The sequence below is a fragment of the Sitodiplosis mosellana genome, unplaced genomic scaffold, assembly GCF_009176505.1.
Source record: "Sitodiplosis mosellana isolate CC-2019 unplaced genomic scaffold, AAFC_SMos_1.0 Smas_scaffold_2, whole genome shotgun sequence".
Classification (NCBI taxonomy): domain Eukaryota; kingdom Metazoa; phylum Arthropoda; class Insecta; order Diptera; family Cecidomyiidae; genus Sitodiplosis; species Sitodiplosis mosellana.
In genome coordinates, this window is record NW_022595245.1 from 560174 (window position 1) to 585030 (window position 24857).

A 24857-nucleotide genomic window follows, 5' to 3' on the forward strand; every position below is an offset into this window, starting at 1 on the left:
TTTAAACCATAAACCCAAACCAGAAAAAAAATACATGTACAGAAATACGGCATTCTATTGCTGCCAATGTAATTGCTGCCCTCGATATTATCAGCCAAACTCAAGCATTCACCTTATTTTATCCAATACAGAGTAAAAGAGAAAAAAAAATCCAATAAATATTTATTGCATCAACAACAACAACAATTAGAGCCCAATGTACTTGAATAAATAGAGGAGACTTACAATATAAACATAACGGTTACTGATAAAAAAAACAACAAACTCAAGCATATAGGAATAGCCGACAAATTATTGAGACAGAGTCAGAGAGAATTATTTAAACAGAGTCTGTATTTTATTCCCAGAAATGTGTGCAAACTAAATGACAGCCCAATGACTAAACCAAATACAAAAATAAAATAAAGAGAACAATATGGGTTGTTTAAACATTTACTGACATATACTAACGAACAAACTGAATTACTGAAAATCCATCTCATATCACACAAAAAATGAATCATAGTCAATAAAGGAATAAAGCATACAACAATTGAATCAATTCCGTTTGTTTCATTCAATTTCTTCTTTTCTGAAATGTTGCGGTTTGAGGTGAGTTTTCAGGCTAGCGGCTCTTGACTTTTCCTCCATGAAAATTGATGTCGTCACTTGGATAAATGCGTACGTGCATAATTCCACATGTAGCTGGATTCAAAACATTGCAGAGACGAGAGTGAAACATACAATACGGGGAAAAGTAAACAAACTCTTTTCTGGTGTTGCCACACATACACACATTCCGTCGTTTCAACGGTACAAATGAAACGGTAGGAAAGAAATTGTATGAAACGCTTAATCTCGGATGACAGTTCGGCAATTTCGGTGAAAAGGTGACGTTTTCATTATTTGGTCGAATTGAGAATTGTTTTCACGCAAATCGACAGCCAATTACAATAATTTGACCAATATTCTCGCAGAATACACTTGAATGAATGCAAAGCGGATTAAACGAACAAGAAGAAGCATTTATAATTTAAGATAGAATAACATAGAACATGGATACCAAATTAGATGTAAGTTTTTTCTGTATAAAGTGAAGTGCTACGGTGAATGAAGAAAAAGAAGATTCATTATTTGTTTATTGCAATTTGTAGATTTACGATGGAGACGACTACTCGTTGGAGGGCGATATGTCAGTGCCTTCGGCACGAAGGAATACTTCACAGCCCGGCCAACCAGATTTTAACACACTTGACGAACCGATCAAAGAAACAATCGTAAGTACAAACCCCAACCACTGTACAATTAAAATGTGTCAATTGACGAAAGTTTATGCCCAATATCTGGTTCAATTCGATTACAGCTGCGTGATTTGAGAGCAGTTGGCGTGAAATTTTATCATGTACTATATCCAAAGGAAAAATCCACATTACTCAAAGAATGTAAGTAGATAGATAAGGTTTCTCCCTGAACTTGCCTATACAAAGAACAAACGTCAGATTGGATAACTGATAACATTTCTATTTGTAATGGATATTTGTAGGGGATTTGTGGGGACCGTTGATTTTGTGCACATTTATGGCAACGATACTTCAAGGCTCATCAGACGCTCAGAACGATGGTGGTCCCGAATTTGCGCAAGTATTTGTAATCGTTTGGATTGGTGCCATGATCGTTACACTTAACTCAAAACTCCTTGGAGGCAATATGTAAGTCGAATCTGCAAAAGGAGTCGATTGGCTCTTTTATGAGGAACATTTTTCGTGTGAAAAGAGATCTGGAACGTCCAGTTTGAAATTGTGTGCATTTCTTCTCATTCAGAAAACTGTTAACGATTCTTTTTCCCCCTTCAGATCATTTTTCCAATCGGTATGTGTACTGGGCTATTGCTTGGCACCAGTGGCTGGTGCTTTAATCGTTTGTAAAGTACTCCTCTTCGTTGAACAACAGAATTTTATATTCTTTCTACGGCTGGTGGCCACGTTAGTTGGCTTTTTATGGGCTTCGTATGGTAAGTTATTTCGCTATCGCACCATATTTTTATATGGACCTGATAACAACGGAATCGATTTACACAATCGCATTTTTCACTTTTATTTTAGCCGCATACATTTTCCTTGGTGACAGTCAACCGCCCAACCGGAAACCATTGGCCGTCTATCCTATCGTTTTGTTCTATTTCATTTTATCTTGGCTTGTTATATCGCATTCCACTGTCTAAACAAACAACAACAGAGAAAATTTCGTTATTATGTGTTATTAGTAGATAAAACTGTAAAATAAATGTGAATTAAGTCTGTCCGCGCATCATGAGAACAACTCACCTATATTTTATATGCTAGCGAATGAGCGTACGTGTGCAATTGAATTATAAACTGTAATGTAATGGAAGCACAATTCAAATTTCAATTCATTCCAAAATGCAGAAGGAAAGCAAATATAGTAAATTATACGAATTTTGAGCATTTTCTTTTATTATCATGTTGATATTATCAACGAAAATGGAAAAAAAATAAACAAAATTATAATGTTGATAATTGTCAACCAAAAAAACGTCTAAAAACGGAAACTAGTCAACCACTTTAATACTAGAATCCGAGTACGGATAGATACGATGTGAAGCCCCCACAACTACCATCAACACTTTCGCAATATTGCGAATTACGTTCGCATTGGCAATTTGGTAAACTACGTATTACAAATCGTCCGATGAAGAAAAGTGAAACGATCTGGAATTTGAGTATCACATTGGCAGACGAACATACGTTTTATTAGGTCGAAAAACGTCATAACAACGCAGACGCCATATTGGAATTGTCTGTTTTTTTTTCATGGTGTGTTGTTTTTCTTTCATTCTATCTCGTACACTTTGTGTTTGAGCGCTGCAGCTGTATTTCGCATTCAACTGAAACGGAGAGACGGAGAGAGAGCAGCAACAGCAGCAGCCATACACACAGTGAGCACTACGCTTGAAAGTGATTGTGTTTCTTTTGTTGATTAGACGCAGAAAAATAACAAAACAAAGAGAAACAATCGAAACGATACGACGAAGAAGGCAGAAATAATTTTTCTTGCAATTCAGTTGCAATAAAAAAAATTGTAAATTCTTGACACCAAAAATTCCATCGAATTCAAAGTGCAATTCGTGTAGAATTCTAGCGTGAAATTTATTTTATGTGGAAAAATACAAAAATACGAACAACAACAACAGACGAGAGAAAAAAAAAACATATGAATTTAATGTGTGTGGAATAAAGTCGTCTATTTGACATTTTCAATTTTTAGTGCGTATTTAAAGCAGAAAGTTAAACAAAGCGAAACAGTGCATTGTGCAAGGGAGAAATAAAAATTATTGCAACCGAATAAAAAGTAGGAAAAAAAATTAAGAAAAAATTAATAAAATGACGGCCACACCACCAAAAAATGCAGAAGAATTGCTCAGCGATTCGTGGATCGAATTTAGTAATAATGGAATTAAAAGTCCAGGCCGTGTAACACCGTTGCCATTTACATTTGGCGAGGAATATTTACGTTTGTTGCGCGAAGCTCAACGTGAATCAAATCAATCGAGTCGTGTTGTATCGTTGACCAGTTCGAGACGTGATACGCCAAAAGAAAGCCCAAAATCACCGCCAAACAGCCCAAATTTTACGGACGAAGAATTGCGCGGTGTCTATGTGAACTATTGGAACAAAGAAGGTGGCGAATATGTGAATTTTAACAATGCCGATTGGATTTGGGAATGGAGCAGTCGACCGGATCAACTGCCACCAAAAGGTTGGAATTTCCAGCATCCGCGACGGCGGCCTGGTTATTCGATGCGTTTGGCACGCGTTGGCAATAATTCGCTATTTTCACGTGAAGTCCTCTATTCGTTGTTGCTCACAAATGTATTGTCGTTGATCATTGGAGCTGGTGTTGGCGTTTGGCTGAGCAAACGTGGTGTTGGTTTTATCTTTGGCAATATCACACAGTTAGAATGATTAATCGCCAATGATGTTTATGTACTAGACGATGACATGAATTTTATTTGAAATGCAGCCGAGCGTTGCGCGCATGCAAGAATTTTGCCCACATCATAAAAAAAAATACACACAATCAAAATGAAAAACCATCGCAGCAAACAGTATACATCCAATTGCATTTCCAGCTGTTCATGCCTTCCTCAACAGACAACGTACTGACCAAAAAAACATCACGCACATCAAATGCTGGGCTTGATTTTTTTATTCGCTAAAAAATCATCTTTTTTTGTCAACTTTAAATAGATTTCTATCCGTAAACACACAATATTTCTATAATATATATTATATATTCAAAATAATATCCAATTCATGGTGATGAGAGCTAAACAGAATGGAACAGAATTTTATACGATTTAAATAGCTACGCAGATTAAGTGCATAAGATTTTTTAACCGAAAACAAAAACACATTTTGCATTCATTTTTTGTGAAAGATGAACAAACGGCTCGTTTTAAAAACACGAGCAAACAATTTTTTTTGAATATATTACAATTTTCTCTCAATTTTTGCAAAAGAAAAGAAAAACGAAAACAATCGAAAGCTTGTCCTTTGATAACAATATACTTTTTCCGCGTTTTTTTTTGTAACCAATTTTTTTTGTCTTGCACGATAATATTATAGATTATATATACACAAACACACACGCGAGAGAAAAAACGATGGAAAAAACCATGAAAAAACTCTTTTTACTATTTTACAATTTTTAGTAGTTTCAGAGAGTTTCAAGACTTAAGCGTGAAATTAAATGAGAAACAAACAAAAACAAAAAAGAAAGAAAGAAAACTAGAGAAGACAACCTAAAGAAAATCAAGTGTCGAATATAATGGCAGACTCTTTTGCCACTTAGAGAAAATTGATTGATTGATTGGGTCAATAATCGGTTAATAGATTGATAAATGTATCACGTTATTTATATAAAACTGCAACATATATTTAGATCTAAGCAACTGAAATGTGAAACAAAAAAAAAATTCAAGAAACAGAAAGGAAAAAAATGTCAAAAAATCTTGTAGGAAATTAGACGAAGATGTCTTCTTTTTTTCGTTTGGTTAAATCCCATGCATTATTATTCAATGTTATAATTTTGTTTATAAGAAAACCAATTTTTTGATCTTATTCTTTTTTTAATTGTGAAATAAAGAGTCCAAAATCGAAGAAAACAACCAATTGTGTATGTTGTCATTCGATTTGTTTGGTATTTTGCTTTTCACACACATGTAACCGGAAAAAAATGGTGAAACAAATGTGAGGGACCTTCAAATACTCCGGAATTCAATGCTCCGCCGCTTATAATCTCGACAAACATATATTTATCACATTTGAGCAAAAGAAGAAAAAAACGAAGTATATACAACACACGTACAGGCAACAACACAATTGTGTGCACTTGTCGCTGATTTTCGCTTTTTTTTTGCGTATCAAAGTCTACTCTGCTTGCAGCATGGTTGTGAGTGTGAACGAAAGCTATACAAGCGGCGTATTCTAACTGAATTACTTATTAATGCTGATTTTCCATTAGTCTTTTTTTGCTTTCTTTCTTTCTGTCGAGACTCCGTCGACGTGACATTTGTCTCGTGTTTCTATTTTGCTAGTGAAATCGCGAATTATAAACTGCCCGTGCCATTAAGACAACCGCATATAACCTTTGAAACAAAGGAACTGTAGTATCACGCTTTTTCACACATACCACCTTTACACCCACATCTATCATCCAAAAAAAAATAACACCGTTGACGAGTCTCTCACACTCCCGCACGAGAGTGTTTAAAAAAATTGCGTAGTGTTCAATTATAATTATAGCTCTTGTTGTTATGAGCCGTACTTTGTAAGACAACAAACAATTAATTTCCATAAAGACATAATTGAATCGAGTCGTATCAAATGCATTTAGCGTCGTCGTCGTCGTCGTATCAAAACTTCCGCACTCTTCCCACACGCTGTGAGCCGTCTCTATCTCGATCTTGTGTGTGTTTGGCGTGAAGGCTAATTGAAGCGCTTTGTTAATGCATCGAATTGCATTCGTACACAGCGTGTACGTTTCTTAAGCAAACGGGCACTCACTTCAAAACAAAGAACACCTAAGTCTGCCATGCAAACAAATATTTACAGGAGTCTCTTTCGCTGCTTGGTCGTTTCAGTCGACCATTAAGCAATATCAATGTTGTGGTTTGTGACGACATTCGCAGGAATTACTTGTTTTTGTAGGCATTGTCTACTAGGCAACGACGAAGACAACAACAGCAACAGCGACTACCCAAACGCATGACACAAACGCTGTAAACACATAAAATATATCAGGTTCTTTTCTCATGAGGAAACTTTTTACACACTGTCTAATAGAAATGATTTTTTGTTGTTGCTGTTTCCATTAATCGACTTTCTTCTAAAATTACGTCGCAGTATATTCCCCGTCTTTTGCGGGAGAAATGCGTTTTTGCTTTCGCTCATCATTTTTCTGATGGCAAATGCTGTTTACGTCATGCCCAAATCAATCTACGTGATTAACGTCCACGACGCGAGCGCGCGCGCGCGCTCACCGATTATATTTTGTCAATACAGCAATAATCGAAAAATAGAACCAAGTTTTTTTTTTTCAACACTTGCCCCTGACTGGCTCATTCATTTTACGTAAGAAATAATAGGAAGAAAATAGAATAAAAATGACGTTATTGAAATTTCAAATTCAAATCCGTGTTTTTTTTTCTCGCTCTATTGCCATTTATTATTTTCACCGTATGTGCAGATACAAATATATGCTATTCAAATATTAGACTCAATGGCTCAATGAATTACAAAGTGTGAAAATCTATTGCTTAAGTTACGTTCACGTCTTGTGTTTGCTCGATCATCAGTTGTGCAAAAATTTCAATACAAACAATGGAAAAATTGGATTCTATACGAAATTCTTTCAGTAAAATTTGATTACGGTACATCAATACGGTTTGGTGTCTCTCTTTTTGTCGATCAAAAAAAAAATTCCTTATCGGCTACAAGTTATAAATAAATACACCTATATATACAATTGACATGTCTACCTACTTATGCGGTACAAATAACAATGTGCAAAATAGAGAAGCAGTTCCTTGTATATATGTCACGGTTATATTTTCCTAAAAAAAAGTCCGTCATCCAAAATGATATGCTATTTAGATTCCTGAATACTTTACAATTTCAATAAAAATGTGTTTTTTTCCTAAACTCGGGCGAAATGGTACAATTTTTGAATGGACTATGTAATATCGAATAAGTGGGTTTTTTGTTGTTGTTGAGTTGATGCATTTTAAAGTGTAAACCATTTGATGAGTTGAATCAATTTATAGAGATTGACCCAAGGAAAACGCCAAACGGGCTTGATCGACTCACGATCGAAATCGTTCAGCAAATGTTGTGGCAATGTGCTGGGGTAGTTGATTTGAACATTCAAATCGCAGTTCGTGATAACATCATCATCGAAATATGTTTTTGGCAGTCCTAAAACTCCATTGCAATTGACTAATTCCAACTTTTTGTCGAAACAGATTTTAATCTCCGATAGATACTGTTCGCCAGTATGGTGTTTTTCGCGAACACAGTGAATCGATGGATTCGTATTTGTTGCACTTTTGATCGCATTGTGAAAGTCAACGGCATTGTATTGTGATCCGGGTTCGATGCTGGATTTCGAAAGCAATTTATTCATCGTGTATTTTTGAAGCCATGTCAAACCTTGTCCAAAGTACTTGTTCTCCGTGCTCAACTCGGCCAAAACACTGGCACATGTGCCGTGCTTAAGCCACTCATGTTGCCATAATGATGCTTCAGGTGTTCCTATTGAGATAAATTAATTCACTTTTTATTATTTCAGAATTTTTTGAAATTTTCAATGGATTTGTTTTCTTTTTGCTGCAAATTTTTTTTCATCTTGCATTTATCAGTATACAAACCATTCTGATTTTTCTTACCTTTTTCAATATTAATCCAATACTGTTTCATTTGATCCATCAGCGGTTCTAGTGTATTAATATCGAATGGTGCTGAATCATTACAAAAGAACGGGCCCATGGTTCGATATTTGGTGGGCCAAACACCATGGATGGTCCATGTGTCTTTTTGCGATGGCAAAATGCACACATGATCGTTTCCCTTATTCATCCAGGTCATACAGTCGGTGATGGGCCATCTCTGGGTAAAAATCAGTATGTCAAAATCATTTTTCGAACGCGTCTCATCCCGGTTGATTTCTGACCTGTAAAACCAGATTAAACAAGATTGAATGAAAAAAATATTCCATTTTGCATAAAGTGCCATCGATCAAATATTCAAAAGGTCGCTGAATGGAAGAAAAAAAACAAAATACCGCTCTCTGATAACTTATCACACTTGAAGCAGTCGTGTGCTTTGATCACTCATGCAATTTTTTTTTTCATACAGCATACAAGGCTGACGCGCAAATCGAACACACTCATCAAGTTTTTTGACACGAGACTTCTGTTTCGTATTAATCGTTCGATGTCATTCCTTTTTTGGTGTCGTCTTGCATTGTGAAACGTATTTTATGGTAACGTATGACAACAACAAAAACTGTAACATTTTTGAAAAAATTGGACTTTTAAACTATTAGAGGAATCCTAAGAGTTCTACGTGTGTTATATTTGAGCTTAAAAAAATGTAGCACAACGATAACAATTGACTGAAATAGAATTCGTATCAAAATTGAATAATCTAGTAACTCAACGTGTGGTTTCTCAGTGTCCTACAACTCGTAATCACTCGATAATAATTTATTCATGAAATATTTGAGTCAGCAAAATTGGCTGGCAATTTTTTTCTCGGTGAAATTTCTATTTTCATGGAAGAGATACTAAGATTTCAGTCATTGAATTTGAATAAGAACAATATTTTTATGGACACTTATTGATAGAAAAAATTCTAAGAAAAAAATCTAGGTAAAGGCTTAAACCATGTGAAGCCGAACAAATGATTTGAATTTTTTTTCTCATGTTGCTTTACATAATCGCTTTCGCTTTAAATTTGTGTCACTCTACTATGTTTTCCATTCAGCTGAAGTCAATGAATTTTCGGTGTTTTTTTTTCTTCTCACAATCAATTTATATTAAATTGTAGTTAAAATGCTATTTACTTACCCAATGCACGATTTTATACACAAAATGCTGATTGAAATAATAAAAACACAAAAATCGGCCCGTCGTTCCAATACCATTTTGGTTGACGTGTTTCCAATAAATGATGTATCGTTTTACTTGGCCAGTGCAAATAACGACGTTTCAGTCAAGTCACTGGGATTTTTTTTTTGCTTTGCGATAAACGACACTTGTTTATCTAAAATTATGACTGAATTAAAACAAAGTTTATCAATCAAAAGAATCTGTAAAGTGTGTATTTCAGTAAAAACAACAATAAAGGCAATGAAGTAAACATACTAGCAAGCCCATATGCATTGAACTAGCGTCAATTTTAGGCTTAGTTTGAGTGTATTTTGAATAGTAAACGTCAAACACACTTTCCGAATCTAGTTTAACATCAGGTCACTCTATTCTGCGTAATTTTCCACCGAAACAAAGTGTTATCGTGGGATATTCGGCATGAATAGTTTGTGTGTGGAAATGATGACATAAAAATTGGGTATGAAAAAAGAATTTGCTTGAAATTTCGCAATTTCCGAGAGAAATTGATGTCATTGTCCTTCAGTCTTATGATCTTGAAATGAAACAAAGGAATAAATTGGAATAAAGTCGATTCAAAGTAATCAGTACAATTCAGCGCCACCTTGTTGTCAACGGAAACATTCTCTATTGAGCTCCGGATGTATACATGTACGTAGCATACAATGTATGCTACAAATTATGTTTTGAATTATTAACAGTAGTTACATCAAACACATCATGAAAGAAAAATCTACCAAGACTTAAGGTTTAATTAAAAAAGATTTTTAATTGATTTTGAAAATTGCAAAAACTGAAATTCTTCTTGATCGTTGGTATTTATTTTTGGCCTCTCATCACAAGCGGTGAAGTAAATATATGAAAGTCAATTACAATCAAAATATACAAGATTCACGAATGAATCCGTTTTTTATCTTCGTAATGAAGAGTGTTCAATTCAAAGCAGCATTTTTTCTGAATTGTGAAAGGCAATTGTCTTATTTCAACGTTAGTTTGGTCCACGATAAATGCCAGTAAATAAAATTTCGTCAAATTTTTCATCATGAATTACAAATACGAATGGGTGATCACAATTAAATTCGACAAGAGTAGGTGGACGATAGGCCATGCTGCATGGAAAAGTAATCATAGCGGTAGCTGCAGCAGCTGTTGAACCTGATTCATCAACTTCAATTTTAGCTTTGTGAGCCATTCTTACTTCATACTCCTCCGGCAGTGTAGATTCAAAGGAGCCACTGAAATTTGCAGTTTTGTCAAAAAAAACTTTGAATGCCCATATGTTGCACTGCCTATTTGAAACCGAAATGCGATGAAAACAAAGTAGATTGTCAATGACCAATGGGAAAAATTCAATGAAAATCAATAGAATTTTCCTTTTTAAGATACCTGTTCCAGTTCAGATCTTTGTTCAAACGAAAACTTTGGAAATGAAACGGAAACCCTAGTTTCCCAAGTTTCAACAGTACCATTGAACACATCGTCTAAAATGGTCGGGGTTAACTCTTCCAACAACACATCAATCGCTGTTCTGCTGTTATCTGGCAAGAATATGTACATTGAAAATTTTCACCTTTGTATGGCATTCCCAAGACTGCTGTAGCCAAATGTTCGATAAAACCTGAAGCAATGTAAATGCAATTATTATTTTTACTGATGACCATTTTACATATGAATTTTATGTTTACCATTGTTAAAGTACCCCAATTGATGCATCATATCCACATAAGTCTCTTCTACACCATGCTTATAGAATTTTGCTCTATAAGTGTTTGGTTTTTTGAATTCTGACACCTAAAAATGAACGTATCCTTATTAAAATTCACTTTCTCTCATACAAACAACACTAATCACATACCCAATCTCCTTTGAAATATACTGCATTGATGATAGCAACCTGTATGTTCATTGTATCCGCATCCAATTGAAGAATATCTTTGATATTATTCTTTGTGATATTTTCAACAAATTGGTTAATGTGATCAACTGATTGAGCTGGTTTCATAAAGAAATTGAGTCGCTCAATGTTTTCGTTCAGTAGATTTTTCGCCGAATCTCTGCAAGTGAAAAAATGGTTTTTTAAATTATAGAAAGACAAACCGTCAGCGAGAGTAATGGAATTCCATTTAAATAATTTTTTTAAACACAAATCACGGTTGATACTAATTTTGCGACAATTTTTTTCCGTTTTCAATTTTGGTGAAAAAAAATGAGATAAATTGTTTGACTTACTTGATGTTGACTCTGTCCGAAAAGAATAATTTATCAACTGAAATGAATTCAACGGATGCATTTTGGAATGGTTTGGCCTGTGCGTCTTTCTCCAATTTATATGCATTTTCAATGTCCGTTTTGTTTTTGGCCCATTTCATCAATCTCAAGACATTTTCGAGCTCTTTCACTGTCTTACCACCAGCACCAAAATAATTTAATAACAGTGCCCGGTATACACTTTTGGGTGAATAAAAAACATTTTCATTCGGCTTGTTCTTTTGTAAGAACCAATATTATTATACAAATCAGCGATGATTTTGTCTTATGTATCGCCATTTTTAATTTTGGCACCTTTCTTATTTTGGGTACCTTTGAACAAGATCAAATCTTCTACAGATTAGAATCTGTAATATCTGTCTTCGTTCACTGGGGCGACGCAACTGGGGATATACAACTGATCTCTCTTGTTTACTCAAAAAAATTCAGTGCCTTACTTATCCTGTATATTACTTTTTCACACGACCATGTCGTGTAAGAAAAGTATTGGGATCGCCCCAGATTTTTTAACCCACTAAAAATCGTTGTTTTAGCGTTGTTTTAGGGTCGTATGGTAGGTGTATGGTACACTGTACGCAAAAAACAAGATAAAAATAGTAACTCGTTTGCAATAATCTCAGCTTTTATGTGAACAACTCGAAAACACGGTAAATTTTTTGCTATGTCACAATGTATAAAAAACAGAGTATTGGAATCGCTCTGATATTAAGGCCTGATTAAAATATGATTCTTTCCCAATTTCAATGCATGGAGAATTGGATTTGATTGGAAATTATATGTTTGGGAGTGTAGAAAAGTTAACTTTACGAATGTAAGGCATCTTCTTTTAAATGTAGTTTCTTCTTCAACTATTCTACCTGCTGCTTATGGACATTAGAAAATGTTACTATTTCTCGGACCTTTTACTGAAATTCTATTTCTTCTTTGAAAACACCTATTTCTGTGCAAGCGAAAAAGAACTAGAACAATAGAAAAAGAGAGAAACAAGAAAAACAAAAAAAGGTATATTACAGCGAAATTTCCAGTACTGCCATCACAGTGGCAGCATATGAGTTCTGTTGTTTACGAGAAACTTATCCTGTGAGTTATGCCTTTTGTATTCGCATATTCAATAGGAAAAAAAATAAAGAAACAAATTTTCTTTCATTTTACAATAACATTCGTTTATTGCCGTAAACATTTTAACATTGGTAATATTTTGAACTAGCTGAAAACGTTCTCTCAGTATTTGGCAAAATTCAAAATCTAAACCAAATTGCACTTTTTGACAGATTTTCCCAAATGATGCGCCAAATTGACTTTGATAGTTTGCCATCTAGATGTTTCTGCAAATCCTTTGGATAAAAAATCGATTGACCTAAGTAGCAATTCGTAGTATAGATTCCCAAAAGCGATGAATTTCTCGTTAGATAATTGTGACAATCAACTAGTTCCAATGTTAAGCTGAAGCATATTCTAATTTCATGCAGATATTGGTGTTCACTCGGATGGTTTTTCTCGCTGGCACAGCTAATCACAGCACTGACATTAATAGCACTTTTAAAAGCATTATGAATGCTCGTGAAGTTGTATCTTGCTCCCGGGGAGATAATCGATTTTGAAAGGAGTTCACTTATTGAATAACGCTGCGACCAATCTAAGGCCTGACCAAAATATTTCACTTCAGTATTTAGTGAGTCATGAGTGTGCGCGCATGTACCATGCTTTTGCCATTCATATTTCCAAAAAGCATCGTGTTGAGAACCTGCCAAGAAATAATAGGATAAAGAAGAATGAATTGGATAACATTCTGATCATATGGAAGCCAAAAGCAAAAAAAAAATCTTTTTCTTTACCTTTTCGTATATTTGGCCAGTATTTCTCCAACTCATGTCTGAACGGTTCCAAGGTACTAGTATTGAAGGCACTACTATTACTACAAAACAAAGGTCCATAAGTTGGGCCGATTTTGTTGGGCCAGATGCCATGAATAGTCCAATTATCATGCGATGGCAGTGAACAGGCATTACCATTTTCCCTATCCATCCAGGTAATACAGAGTGTGATTGGCCATGCTTGGGCAAATACCACTTCATCAAAATCATTTTCCATCGATTCACTCCGAAGGTATTCCAAACTGCAATTCAAGGTTGATGAGCATTACGTGAAATTGAAATGTGTTATGAGTACAGATACACGTATGGCTGAATAGAGAAAACAATCTGTATCTGTTTGGTTCTGCATTTGCTTTTGAAATAGACTCATCAACGATTGCAACAGACAACGTCAAATAGAGCAAACAAGACTACACCAAAGACATCAATTTTTCCCGTGATAAATATTTTGCATTATTCTTTGCATTGAATTTAAAAAAGTACTCCCTCATTACTACTGTGTACTAGACAAAATGTTAAAAAATCTTACAATTGGGACACTCACAGCGATCACATCAGATGAAGCTGTATAAATGATTTGATAAGATCTTATCGGTAGTCAATATTTTATTCAACAGAGAGAAATATTTTATTGGAAAAAAAAATCGTTGCATAATATAAAACGCGTTTTTTCATTCCTTCATATTTTGCATGTCTACTCTGATTCATTCATCGATATAAAGTTATGAGTCAGGACCTGTTTATAAGTGTCGATTATTCAGCACAAATTCAACTCAAAACAAGTTACTGAAAAATTTGATTCAAAATCGAATTCAGCCTTCTGGTGTAATTGAAATATTAACAAGAAAAGTGATGAAAACATTCCGTTTAATATAATCAAAACAGATTTTATATTTCAACGACCTAGATTCGTGCGAAAATTATCATGCATAGAAAATAGTCATTCGGCTATATGAATTTTTGTAAATTACGTAAAAGAGAGATTGATTTTTTCTAAAGTGTCATCGATGTTCATTGAAATAATTGTTTGATTTAAAGCAAAAATGTAATCATCAATTTGGACCCATTAAAATGACTTTAGCTTACCTCATGTACGTTCTTGTACACAAACCGATGAATAAAACCATAGACACACTCACATAATTCCAAATATTTAGCGTCATTTTTCACAACTATTATTAACTACTTGTGAGATTTCAGACACGTAAAATGTCACCTGCACAACTGATAACCATCTCAAACAAGTGTTTTATCTGCAGCATTCAAAGAATGTAAGAATATCACATAGTCAACCAATTCGCAACATTTATTTTTATTTCATGATTTACATATTTCAAATGAAGAACAAAGACCATTTCTGTCGGTCATCGAACTAATTTATTGCGAAAACAGGAATAAATCATTACATTCCGATGTAATAAATAACAGAGATAAACGCCATCTTTATGTGAAAACGTTGAATAAAGAATTTTACAGAGCTTTGGTTGAGTTCGTTAAAATGATTTAATTGAGTTAATGTCACAATTGATCATCGCCTTCGTATGAGTTTCACACTTATGATAAATTTGGGTTTTTTTTATCGCCACTGTGAAGTACCAAAGTATTCTCTGTCTGGTTTGGTAAATTCGTTGGTTCGCCGAAATCGTCTGGTCGGATGAGCGTATGGACTCCAGAACGAAAAATCCTTTGACTCATCGCCGTTCACGGGGAAATTTCTTCGATTCTGCTCATAGTTTACCGAGTCAGGAGCTTCTTTGCATCCCTGTAGGTCTTTGTCGCTATTCACCGGCAACGGAGCTAGTCCATCTTTCAAAGCCTCAGCAAAACGATCAGCCAACACTTTTCTTATGTACTCTTTACGTGTTTCGATGGGCGTCTGCTCAAACTTAACATTGTCCATTTTGGTAGCGATTGTTTTGCGTTAGTCAGGTGAACGGCAACTGTTTCTTTTCGTGACAAATCTACGACTTTTTTTTCAATGTTATGAGTAAAACCAAATAAAAAAATTCCTTTAAATAGACACGGCCTACTTTTCCTTTTATGACTCTATTTCGCTACACGAAAAATGACGTTATTCAAGTTTTGAACATATGGCGTTTGGAAATAAATGACAGTAAAATGTTTATCCAAAATAAAATTTCGTCTTCTTCTCCATTTATTTCGATGGAAGTGTCGATAAAAGAGTTGATAGAAGCATTTGCTGCATGGAGAAACTATTCTACATGCACAATTGCTCAATTTCTTTTAGTATTTGCACAAATGGCAATGGCTTTTGCGGTAGGAAATTCTCAAAAGTAGATTTTCACTTAATATCCTTTCTAAATTGCGTGTATAACGCTTCCATACGCCAATTACCTTTGTGAACGAATCATTCAAAGATGTGACGCGCACTTCGAACGGAATGGAACATTAGTTTGCTATAATTTGTCTTGAAAATATTAAATCATATTACGGAGTAAAAGAACGAAAACATTTCACATTATAATAAAGTGAGTTTGAACTGCAGTGCAAGTGTAGGATTTTCCATCCACGCATTGCGCAAATTCGAAGAACTGATGCTGGCTAATGAATTACAAGTAGGAAAAATCCATTCCACGTAGAACGTTCAAAAATAGCATTTTCGCTATTTATAGATATATATACATACGCATATTCTTTGTTGAGATAGAGATCGCTCAGCATATTTACCGTGAACATTTATTTTTATTCGCACGTGTTCCATTGATGAAAATATGTTTACACAGTGAATATCTGGTCAATTCCTGTGATTCTATTCAAACATTCATCTCATCCGGTGTGCGTGTGTGCACATTAGGGTGTTTTTGATATCAGTCGAATGAAAAGTGCCTATTTTTGATATAAAGAGCACCGAATTCTGCGTACATTGATGACATTAACACAACACATCGATTGCTATTCACACTTCCCGAAGCAAAAAATATGTGTAACAAATACTTTCATCTCCATTTCGTCGATGTTAGTTTCACATCAATTCTTTAAATTCAGATCATCGAACAGGAAGTCAACTCATTCCTAATATACGCTTCATTTCATGAAATAAACAAATGTTCAACGGAACGAACATATTATTTGTTTATTTTTCCAGTCCAGCGTTGTGCTGCATGCGTACATTCTATATTTAGGACGAACACGATGCCGCCGGTTCGTTGCAAACACATACAATAAACCGTTTCACGAAAAAAAAATTCCATGCGAAACACCAAAACACAGATGTGATTCAGTTGACCACAGTATGAATTCAATGTGTTGTTTTGGCAAGGAACAATGGCAGTTCACAGTTTTAACGCTGCTACTGTGTCGATTGCACGAAAAATGGATTTAGCCACTGTGGTTTCTGTTTCCGTATTCATTTTTAATGAAAGATCAGCAAAACTAGTGATAATCGTTTGTTCTTTTTCCACCGTAAGACAGTGAGTGTATACAATGGGACGATTTTGTGTGCTAAAAAAGCAAAGACATGTTTGCGGCGAATTTTGTTCATGTTACCGTTGTGATACAAAACTAACTGGACATTTGCAAAGTGGCACTGCTAACATTTTGACACAACGAAATTAGCGGATCATTTGACAGACTCGGTGACATCGATGAGTCGATGTGAATTTCATCATACGACCGCAACGAAACACAACGAAGCGAATCGAATTCAGTCAGACGAGTTGCATTGCCTGCTGATGTAAGACGTGACTTTGATACACTTTTCAAATTACAATTTCTCTTTCTGTTTCTTCGGTGTTTTCAATTGTTTTTTTCTTTTCTGAATTGCATTTTCAAGTGGATATATCTTTTTCATATTTTCTATAATTGTTTTTTGTTGTTTTTTTCTTCTTTTTTTGATTTCATTTCAGCCAAAATGCCGAAGAGAAAGGGTACACCACTTCGCGGTAACCAGCGGAAAAAGAAGAAAATAGTCAGCAAAACGGGTATTGAAGGAGAAATCGGCATTCTAGCGATAAAAATGACATTGAAGGCTATCGTTCGACCACAATATTATCAACAAGTGAAAGATTGGTTCACCCAAAAGTCGATTGAATGCACCAAAATCTGCGCGTTAGCTTCGCTGCTCTTCCTGTACAAAGTTAAGAGTGCCAACGAAAGTAATAATGCGGACTTCTTCAGTGGTGATGGCAACAAGGAAATTAAGGATTGTTTTTATGCAGTTTTACAAAAAAACAAAGAGAAGGAAGAAATGGTTCCAGATTTTCGTGATTTCGTGGAGAATATGGAGGCCGAAAACCGATTCAGTTGGCCGGGTAATAGCTTCTTCGGAAACCAGATGCAATACCTCTACAAGCAATACACCACGAATTTGCGCAACAATTTGGAGATGCATGCCGAAAGACGCCTGTACCAATATCTCATAATGCGTGCGTGGCAATTTAACGCTGTTTCAACTGGCCCCACATTACGCAACGATGATATCAAGCGTGCCGTGCAATGGACCATCGATCGGTATGATCCCATCAAAACAACCGACCGACATTGGGAAGTAAAGTGGGAGAAGCGCCAATTGCTTCTCGATATGATTGCGGAAATTGGCGGGCCAGAAGATAATGATGTCGCAATATACACAACATCGGAAGGAACATGGTTCAAATCAATCAACATGTGGTTGACTATGCAAATGGAGGTGGACAATTTCCACATTTGGGCTGAGGAAAATGGCATTGAAATTCCGAAGATCAAAAATCTCAAAGTCATTCCGATTCATCAGTTCATGCGACAGCACGTGAAAATGGAGACGGACGTTCTCATTCGAATGATGTCCGAAATGCGATTCAGATTACATGGTCTAATAATCAAGTACGAAATTGTGGAGGACCCCATGACGCAGTGTTGGGATGAGATTTTCGATATGCCAAAGATACATCGCCTGTTGAAATCAAACAAACGTTTCCGGCCCTACATTGCCTCGAATGGTCAAGCGGTATCCATTATGTACGAAGTACCGAAGAGTCACCTGGATCGTTTAGTAGACGATGAAATCGTGCGGAAACGGTATCGTGATGGTGTGTACGTATACGAGATTGGGATTGATCCCGGCATGCGTACCTGGAACGCGACAGTCAGACGGAATATCAAAACTGGCAAAGAGGTGAGTTGCATTTTAGTTTCAATTTGTGTTTGTGTTGTCTCAAATCGTGTGATTGAGTGCATTATTTCATTTTTTATCATTTTCCCACAGATCAACTTCACGGTCAGCTCGAAGAGGTACCATTATCTGGCCAGGCAGGGTGTTCGGGATAGGAAGGCAAAGCGATGGACAAGGCGATTTGTGGCCGAAGAACAGCATGACCGTGAACGCTATCAACGGATGCCATCGCCAAAAGGTGAAAATTGGGGGTCTTACATCGCACATCGTTTGACAATGCTGAAGAAAGGAATTGAGACGTATACAACAGAAAAATACGCCCGTCTGCAATTTGACAAATACATCCAATCAAACCGTGCAACCGATAAGATTGCTAATTTACTGGTAAGAATAGATGTTTTCATATTGGCATATTTCGTTAGTTGGGCGATTGTTTTGAATGAATAATGTGTTCTTTGTATTTTCAACAGACAAATCGCAAACCATCCATCATTCACATGGGAGCCGTTGATATGCCGGCGAATTCTCCGATCCGAATCAAGAAACATGTTCGTTGTCCAGGCAACCGTAAGTTGGCAAAGAGCTTCAGAAAGATTCCGAACACCGTCGTGCGACAAGTCAACGAGAACAGAACATCACAGCTTTGCGGTAGATGTTTCACCCCGTTCGACATAGCAACACAACGTGATCGAATGAAAGTATGCGAATGGTGCCTGCCAGATAACGATGATTGGCCACCAAATTTGCAGTTACCAACGAAAATCGTGTCGAAGAAGAGCAAGCGCACGCTGATAGCGGATCGACAACGAATGCGTGAAGCAGTGGAACAGGATCCAAATCAAGCTGAACGTTTTGTGTCTAAGGTGATTTCATACCAGAAAAACTGGCAACAAAGCGCAGCAATCGATGAGGACGCGGACCCTGCCGAGCAAGAGGATGCAGCAGAGTCACATGATCGTCGCATTTTGAAGACTTGTTGGCATCGAGACATCACTGCTGCGAAGCTGATCTTATACAAAGGTAAGTCATTGTGATTGAATTGGAATTGGATTCGGAATTAAAATTTAGAATGAAAGTGAATGAAAGTGAGAAAATATCGTACTAATAACTTATTTTTGTGTTTTTTTTTCTTTTCAGGCCACTGTCACCTCTTCGGAATTCAGCTGCACTTCATGTTCACAATTGAACGAATCAGATAGAATAAGAAATAAGAAATGTCAATTAGAATAGAATTTTTTCAAACAACATTTTTGTAATAGCGTATTACATACTGCTGGAGTCGACTTTGTGACCCAGAACTTGAAATGAGTCAGAAGAGCGTATATATGTGTTGATCGTTCCATGTCTAGTGGACTTTACGTGCTATATGCGTTATTTCCCATACACTCATTGAGAGATTGAGCACGGGGGGTTGATATCATTAAATGGGTGTCTGTTTAGTTTAAAGAGGAAACTTCCTGCACTGTTTGATGACAATAACACATACACAGCAATTGATAGTCAGACTTTACAACAGTTTTTTGTTTCGGGAAGTGTGAATAGCAATCGATGTGTTGTGTTAATGCCATCAATGTACGCAGAATTTGGTGCTCTTTATATCAAAAATAGGCACTTTTCATTTGACTGATATCAAAAACACCCTAGTGCACATATAGTTCATTAACACCATAAAATGATATTTCATAATTAATAATCTTTGCTTGATTTCATCTTCTTTTTCTTCTTTGCAAAAAAGCAAACGTAGAATGATTTGACGAAAAAAAAGCCAATTTAAATCGGCAGAATGTTTGCGGTTCTTAGTCAAATAATTTTATTTCTCAGTCACAAAGTTGACTTTGTTCAAAAAGAATATTCAATAAAAAAATTTAATTGGGCAGTTTTTTGTTCCAGTTCACACCTAGAATAGGCAAATAAATCCAGATGATTACTTTTTTTCGCTCATGAGCTTCATTTGTTGTCTTCTCCATAAAAAAGTTTATTGTTCTTGAATTCATAAAATTTGCTCTGGCATTTACTCTCTCTCTCTCTCTCTCTCTATCCCTCTTGCTCTCTTTTCACCACTTCAATGCACCGTTTTCTTCAGAAACGAGTTTTAAAAACATGAAATCACAAAATTTGACCTTGCATGAATTCCAACTTGATTTTATTGTTTTACTGCCACCAGAAAATAACAGCTTGATATCAACTTGATTCTATAAAATGTGGTCGTTTCAGTTGAAAAACGACATCAAAGAATGTTCCTTTCTTCTGAAACAAAACGAAAAAGAAGAGAAATGCAACTAAATCAACATCAATTTGTTTATATAAATATGTTGATACGTGGACGAATTGATGTATGACTGGCTAATTGATTAGAAAAAAGACCCAATTTATTTCAACCAAAAATAAATGGATTTCGTTCAAATGCTCATTCAAGAAGTGTTTGATATATTTATAGTGTGTCACCGAGGTGAGCATTTGTTGAACGCATATCAAACTGAGGAGGAATGTGCTTAATTTTGTCGATTTGTCTTGTCCGAAAGTCATGCGAATGTTTGCATTGAAATTCAAATTACTGTATCTGAGGTAGCGAACTCTTTATCTTCTTCTTCTTCTTCTTCTGGTCATTTCTCGTTAATTTAATCGCTTATTCAACGCGACTCATAATTTATCATCAAACAAAACAGCACAACATGTTTGTGGATCTGTGATGATATTACATTTAAATTGATGCAATAAATCACAGCTCACCTCTGGCACTTTTTTAAGAACCAGCCCAAAGACACAGAAAAAAAATGAAATAGCAAAGAAGCACAAAAGCAGCAGCAGCATTTTAATGTCGATCACATTATAAACTACTTTGTGAACGGGCTGAATCGCTGAAGTAACATCATACAAGTTATGGGAAAGGTATTCAAGCAAGTCTTGCGCGTTCGGTGGCACATTCCTCGCCGGCGATGTTTCTTTTTTTCCCCTTTTCTTTCTTACAACCAACTACAGAGTGACAAATGTTAAAATATTTGGCAGCTCGTGTGACGTCAACCAGCAGGCGGTAGTGCTTTGAATTCAAAATGAAGTACTTACAGTAGCCGAAAAAAAACCAAAACCGAAATAAATAAAAAGAACAAAATTACCCGAAAGCGATAATCAGCTCGTTTGTACAATATCAACGTAGAAAGCAATAAAAATGAAGATAACTCCACTTTTAATTGCTTACATTTACATTCCAAGAATTTGAAACTTAGCGCAGCATTTGTGACATGAATCACCCAACAAACCTACGAACATAAATTCAACAATTACCAATTTTCATTCGATACTAATCAATTCCATCCGAATTGAATGAAGTAAAATTAACTATCGCAATATGCAAATAAAACGGTACAAACGATTGACGAATTGAACGAAGAATAAAAAATCGGAAAAAAATCGTCCATTCGTATGACATTTTAGTGGATTTGAAAAGAATGAATGAACGATGAAAGAATGTCAAATGTTTAAACTAAATAATGCCATTGATTCTTCACGTGTTGCTAGGCATTTAAATCAATTTCACCGGAACTATTTTTCCATTAAAGTTGTTAATTTTATCGATACTTTCGAACGGATTAAGCTATAAAAACGACTCTTTATCGCCTGTGAAACTGTTTCTAATCTACTGAAGACAAAAAACTCACACATTTTGTAACGGAGATCAAACATCAAGCGTTTAAAAAAAAGCTGAAATGCTCTCACGAAGAAATCTGAAAAGTGCTAAAAAAAACCATCTAAAAGAGAAGAAAATAGTTTAAAAACCAGAACGAATGTGTTTTTTTTTGCAAATTTTTCTTTTATTTCATTTTTGCTGTGCTGAAATTTGATATCTATAAAGTGAGAGAAAAAAATCGTATAGAGAAAACGTAAAGAAAAGAAAAAATAAATGTATGAATCTTTCGAAGCGAAACTAAAAAAGACGAATACGATGCTATTGGTCACCACATAGAGTGTACTCCAACACGTGCCGGGTTTCCAATAATACCAGAGCACCTGATGAAGTACAATAGACATGGGACTAAATTAAAATATGCTCGCTAATCGCGAACGATGTGATCAGGAAATCAAGCTAAATCAAAATTGAAAAGAAAAAAAAATTAGATTAAGAAAACTGAAATGAAATGAGGCCCAAGAAATGAAAATGAATTATAGTGTAAGTTGAAAAATAAACAAACGTAATTAATTCGAATATACCTTGCATAAATTGATTAATGAGTTAACTAAGAAAAGATGAACAAAAATAAAATGCGAATCAGTTAAATTTCTGGTTGATGATGGTCTCGTGACCGTTTTTGTGTGTTAATAATCCGTCTCCTTTGTGATGTGTTGATTTCTAGTCTACGCGCGCTACTTCAGGTACCTGACTAGTAAATTTATTATAAATAGTCTCGTATAGTCGAAGCAAAAAAAAAAATCAAAGCCATGGTCCCTGCTTAGCGCGCGAAGCATAGAAGTGTGAGCTGTAGCATTATTTATTATATCGAGGCGCATTGAAGAGCGGCTGACAAAAAAAAAAACAAGAACAAAAACACTATGTTCACGATATCTAAATTCCACTGTAAACCAATTCAAACGAGTTCGTCCCGTTGAATGACTGAATGTGCTGGCTAGCACGCTGAGCTGTGTGCTTGTGTATATGATTCGTAATTTATATCGCATCTGTTCAAATATTATTAGTGAAATGAGTATGAGTTGAAAAATATACCAAAACTAAAACCGACTCGTTCTCCGTTAAACCGGATGCACGCTGCATCGTACTGCACTGCACTGCACTGCACTGTGTACTCTGGCTGCAATAGTCGATGGACACCAGATCTGTCGTGGAGAAGAAGATGAGAAGAAGCTAAAAAAAAGTTACAGCGAGCGAGAGAAGAAAACAGAAAAAAAATTGCATTTAATTAACAATGATTTGGGTTGGTCAAGTCTTTTTTCGCTACTTGGATCAATTACAAATGGTTTGAAGCAGAAGAAGAAAAAACTCAGTCAGAGAGCTACGTTATGATTATGTCAGACGTTTGTTTGATTTTGGGTTGTTGATTTTTTTTTTCGGATTTTTTTTTAGCCATCGATCCACTTCATCGGGAACGCCGCACAAAACTAAGTCGCCACAGAAATTTAAGCTGGTTACTAGCGCCGATCCACACCACATAACAGGTTTAGTACTTAAATGTACATTCGAAAATGCAAAATGTTCAGCGTAATAATTTAATGAATAGGCTCAGTGTATAAAGCGGTGTGTATATTCACAGGGTGCTAGCCAGCCACACACTCAGTATGTTGGGCTACATACAGCGGTATAGTTTCAGATGTATTATAATTTTTACTGAGCACTGCTTTCGACGCGCGTAATGGGCTTTTTTTCCTTTTTTTCGTCGTCTTCTTCTTCTCCTGTCGTCGTACCAAGTTAGATCGGAATATTTGTTTAAGCGTCGCGTCATCTCTACACCTACTTTTTTTCCTCTCTCTCTCTCGCTCTGTGTTCAGCATGCATTATTAGCATATCGTATTACAAAGTTTCACCGCATACCATTTTGTAATTCAAGCGATAACAATGTCAACCCGGCAACTAGCCGGGCTTGTGTGTACGTCGATGTTATATTTGATTGGTGTGAACGAAACGCCGTACATACATTTCGGTTGAAAGGAGAGTTCTTGTGTGTGAAATTAGTCTATTCTTAGGATTATCACTCAAGCGCCACAGAGCACAAAATTCCCGCACACAAACAGAAAAACCATTGCAGCTACTGTTACTTGCTCTTTTGAGATTTCTTGAAGAAAAAAATCGTCCAATTTAATTTTACGATTTAACGCAGTCTGAGCATGGACGATCTTGTAGACTTTTTGTTCTCGGAAATGTTCAATTATAAAAATAGACGAAAGAAGGAAACACTTTAGAACGAAGCGAAAAATTGAAATGTGATACACTCTAATAGCGCTTCACATGTGCATAAAAGTATGTCATAATCGCTAATTAAATAAACTGGTGGCTAGATTGACATCAAGGAGGACTGAACTCACATCTATTGTTATCTAGAACAACCACCAAATTATTTTTTCCATGTAAAGTTGTCCAATTAACGTGATTCTATTAGGTCGAAAACCATTAATTCCCCGTGTGAAAAATTTGTGACTGACTAGCCAGCCGCCTAATTCCGGACTTTTTGGCTGACTATTACTGACTAAAAGTGATTATCTCGAACGATCTCGAACAAAATATTCGACTGTAGTCAAGTTCAGTTATTGTCATCTAGTAGCCAAAAAGTCCGAAATTAGACGACTGGCTGAAAGAATAACTAAAAGTGATTGTATCTATACAACATTTTTGAATTCAATCAACTTAACCAGTTTAAGTTATTTGCAGCTATACACAACTGAGTGACTGTCAGTCACTTTATTTGCTTACGGGTCGCCCAATCATTGGAAGTGT

General features: G+C 35.7%; 5 protein-coding genes and 1 pseudogene across 6 annotated transcripts; 3 read left to right on the forward strand and 3 right to left on the reverse strand.

Moving 5' to 3' along the window:
* Window positions 1-834: 834 nt before the first annotated feature.
* LOC129565001 (protein YIPF6) lies at window positions 835-2435 on the forward strand. Its single transcript, XM_055439267.1, has 6 exons — window positions 835-1052; window positions 1134-1256; window positions 1343-1421; window positions 1523-1688; window positions 1833-1990; window positions 2082-2435. Exons 1-6 carry the CDS (start codon window positions 1035-1037, stop codon window positions 2198-2200), a joined length of 663 nt encoding a protein of 220 aa, XP_055295242.1. The 5' UTR covers window positions 835-1034; the 3' UTR covers window positions 2201-2435.
* A 389-nt stretch (window positions 2436-2824) lies between these two features.
* Window positions 2825-5167, forward strand: LOC129565003 (BCL2/adenovirus E1B 19 kDa protein-interacting protein 3). The gene has a single exon (XM_055439268.1). It carries the CDS (start codon window positions 3381-3383, stop codon window positions 3960-3962), a length of 582 nt encoding a protein of 193 aa, XP_055295243.1. The 5' UTR covers window positions 2825-3380; the 3' UTR covers window positions 3963-5167.
* Window positions 5168-6698: 1531 nt separating this feature from the next.
* Window positions 6699-9504, reverse strand: LOC129564999 (ribonuclease Oy-like). The gene is made up of 4 exons (XM_055439265.1): window positions 9425-9504; window positions 9128-9335; window positions 7946-8229; window positions 6699-7811 (listed from the first exon to the last, which is right to left on the reverse strand). The coding sequence occupies exons 2-4, from the start codon at window positions 9202-9204 to the stop codon at window positions 7285-7287; spliced, it is 888 nt and encodes a 295-aa protein (XP_055295240.1). The 5' UTR covers window positions 9205-9335; window positions 9425-9504; the 3' UTR covers window positions 6699-7284.
* A 650-nt stretch (window positions 9505-10154) lies between these two features.
* Window positions 10155-12468, reverse strand: LOC129564916 (serine protease inhibitor 88Ea-like; annotated as a pseudogene).
* A 167-nt stretch (window positions 12469-12635) lies between these two features.
* Window positions 12636-13845, reverse strand: LOC129565000 (ribonuclease Oy-like). The gene is made up of 3 exons (XM_055439266.1): window positions 13838-13845; window positions 13270-13550; window positions 12636-13178 (listed from the first exon to the last, which is right to left on the reverse strand). Exons 2-3 carry the CDS (start codon window positions 13523-13525, stop codon window positions 12673-12675), a joined length of 762 nt encoding a protein of 253 aa, XP_055295241.1. The 5' UTR covers window positions 13526-13550; window positions 13838-13845; the 3' UTR covers window positions 12636-12672.
* A 2274-nt stretch (window positions 13846-16119) lies between these two features.
* Window positions 16120-19684, forward strand: LOC129565004 (uncharacterized). 2 transcript variants are annotated; one of them, XM_055439270.1, is made up of 5 exons: window positions 16120-17002; window positions 17175-18421; window positions 18512-18802; window positions 18889-19438; window positions 19556-19684. In XM_055439270.1, exons 2-5 carry the CDS (start codon window positions 17180-17182, stop codon window positions 19615-19617), a joined length of 2145 nt encoding a protein of 714 aa, XP_055295245.1. In that variant the 5' UTR covers window positions 16120-17002; window positions 17175-17179; the 3' UTR covers window positions 19618-19684. The 2 variants fall into 2 exon arrangements, with proteins under 2 accessions (XP_055295245.1, XP_055295244.1); XM_055439269.1 differs by having other exon boundaries at window positions 16126-17002; window positions 17175-18802.
* Window positions 19685-24857: the final 5173 nt, after the last annotated feature.

Excerpts from the sequence above, each read along its gene's own strand:
- LOC129564999 (XM_055439265.1), bottom strand. The coding sequence starts at position 9,204 with ATGGTATTGGAACGACGGGCCGATTTTTGTGTTTTTATTATTTCAATC. Across the intron at positions 8,230-9,127 it reads TGTATAAAATCGTGCATTGG|GTCAGAAATCAACCGGGATG; the intron begins GTAAGTAAATAG and ends CTGGTTTTACAG. Across the intron at positions 7,812-7,945 it reads TTGGATTAATATTGAAAAAG|GAACACCTGAAGCATCATTA; the intron begins GTAAGAAAAATC and ends TTATCTCAATAG.
- LOC129565000 (XM_055439266.1), bottom strand. The coding sequence starts at position 13,525 with ATGGAAAATGATTTTGATGAAGTGGTATTTGCCCAAGCATGGCCAATC. Across the intron at positions 13,179-13,269 it reads CTGGCCAAATATACGAAAAG|GTTCTCAACACGATGCTTTT; the intron begins GTAAAGAAAAAG and ends ATTTCTTGGCAG.
- LOC129565004 (XM_055439269.1), top strand. The coding sequence starts at position 17,180 with ATGCCGAAGAGAAAGGGTACACCACTTCGCGGTAACCAGCGGAAAAAG. Across the intron at positions 18,803-18,888 it reads ATAAGATTGCTAATTTACTG|ACAAATCGCAAACCATCCAT; the intron begins GTAAGAATAGAT and ends TATTTTCAACAG. Across the intron at positions 19,439-19,555 it reads GAAGCTGATCTTATACAAAG|GCCACTGTCACCTCTTCGGA; the intron begins GTAAGTCATTGT and ends TTTTCTTTTCAG.
- LOC129565003 (XM_055439268.1), top strand. The coding sequence starts at position 3,381 with ATGACGGCCACACCACCAAAAAATGCAGAAGAATTGCTCAGCGATTCG.
- LOC129565001 (XM_055439267.1), top strand. Across the intron at positions 1,257-1,342 it reads AACCGATCAAAGAAACAATC|CTGCGTGATTTGAGAGCAGT; the intron begins GTAAGTACAAAC and ends ATTCGATTACAG. Across the intron at positions 1,991-2,081 it reads CTTTTTATGGGCTTCGTATG|CCGCATACATTTTCCTTGGT; the intron begins GTAAGTTATTTC and ends CTTTTATTTTAG.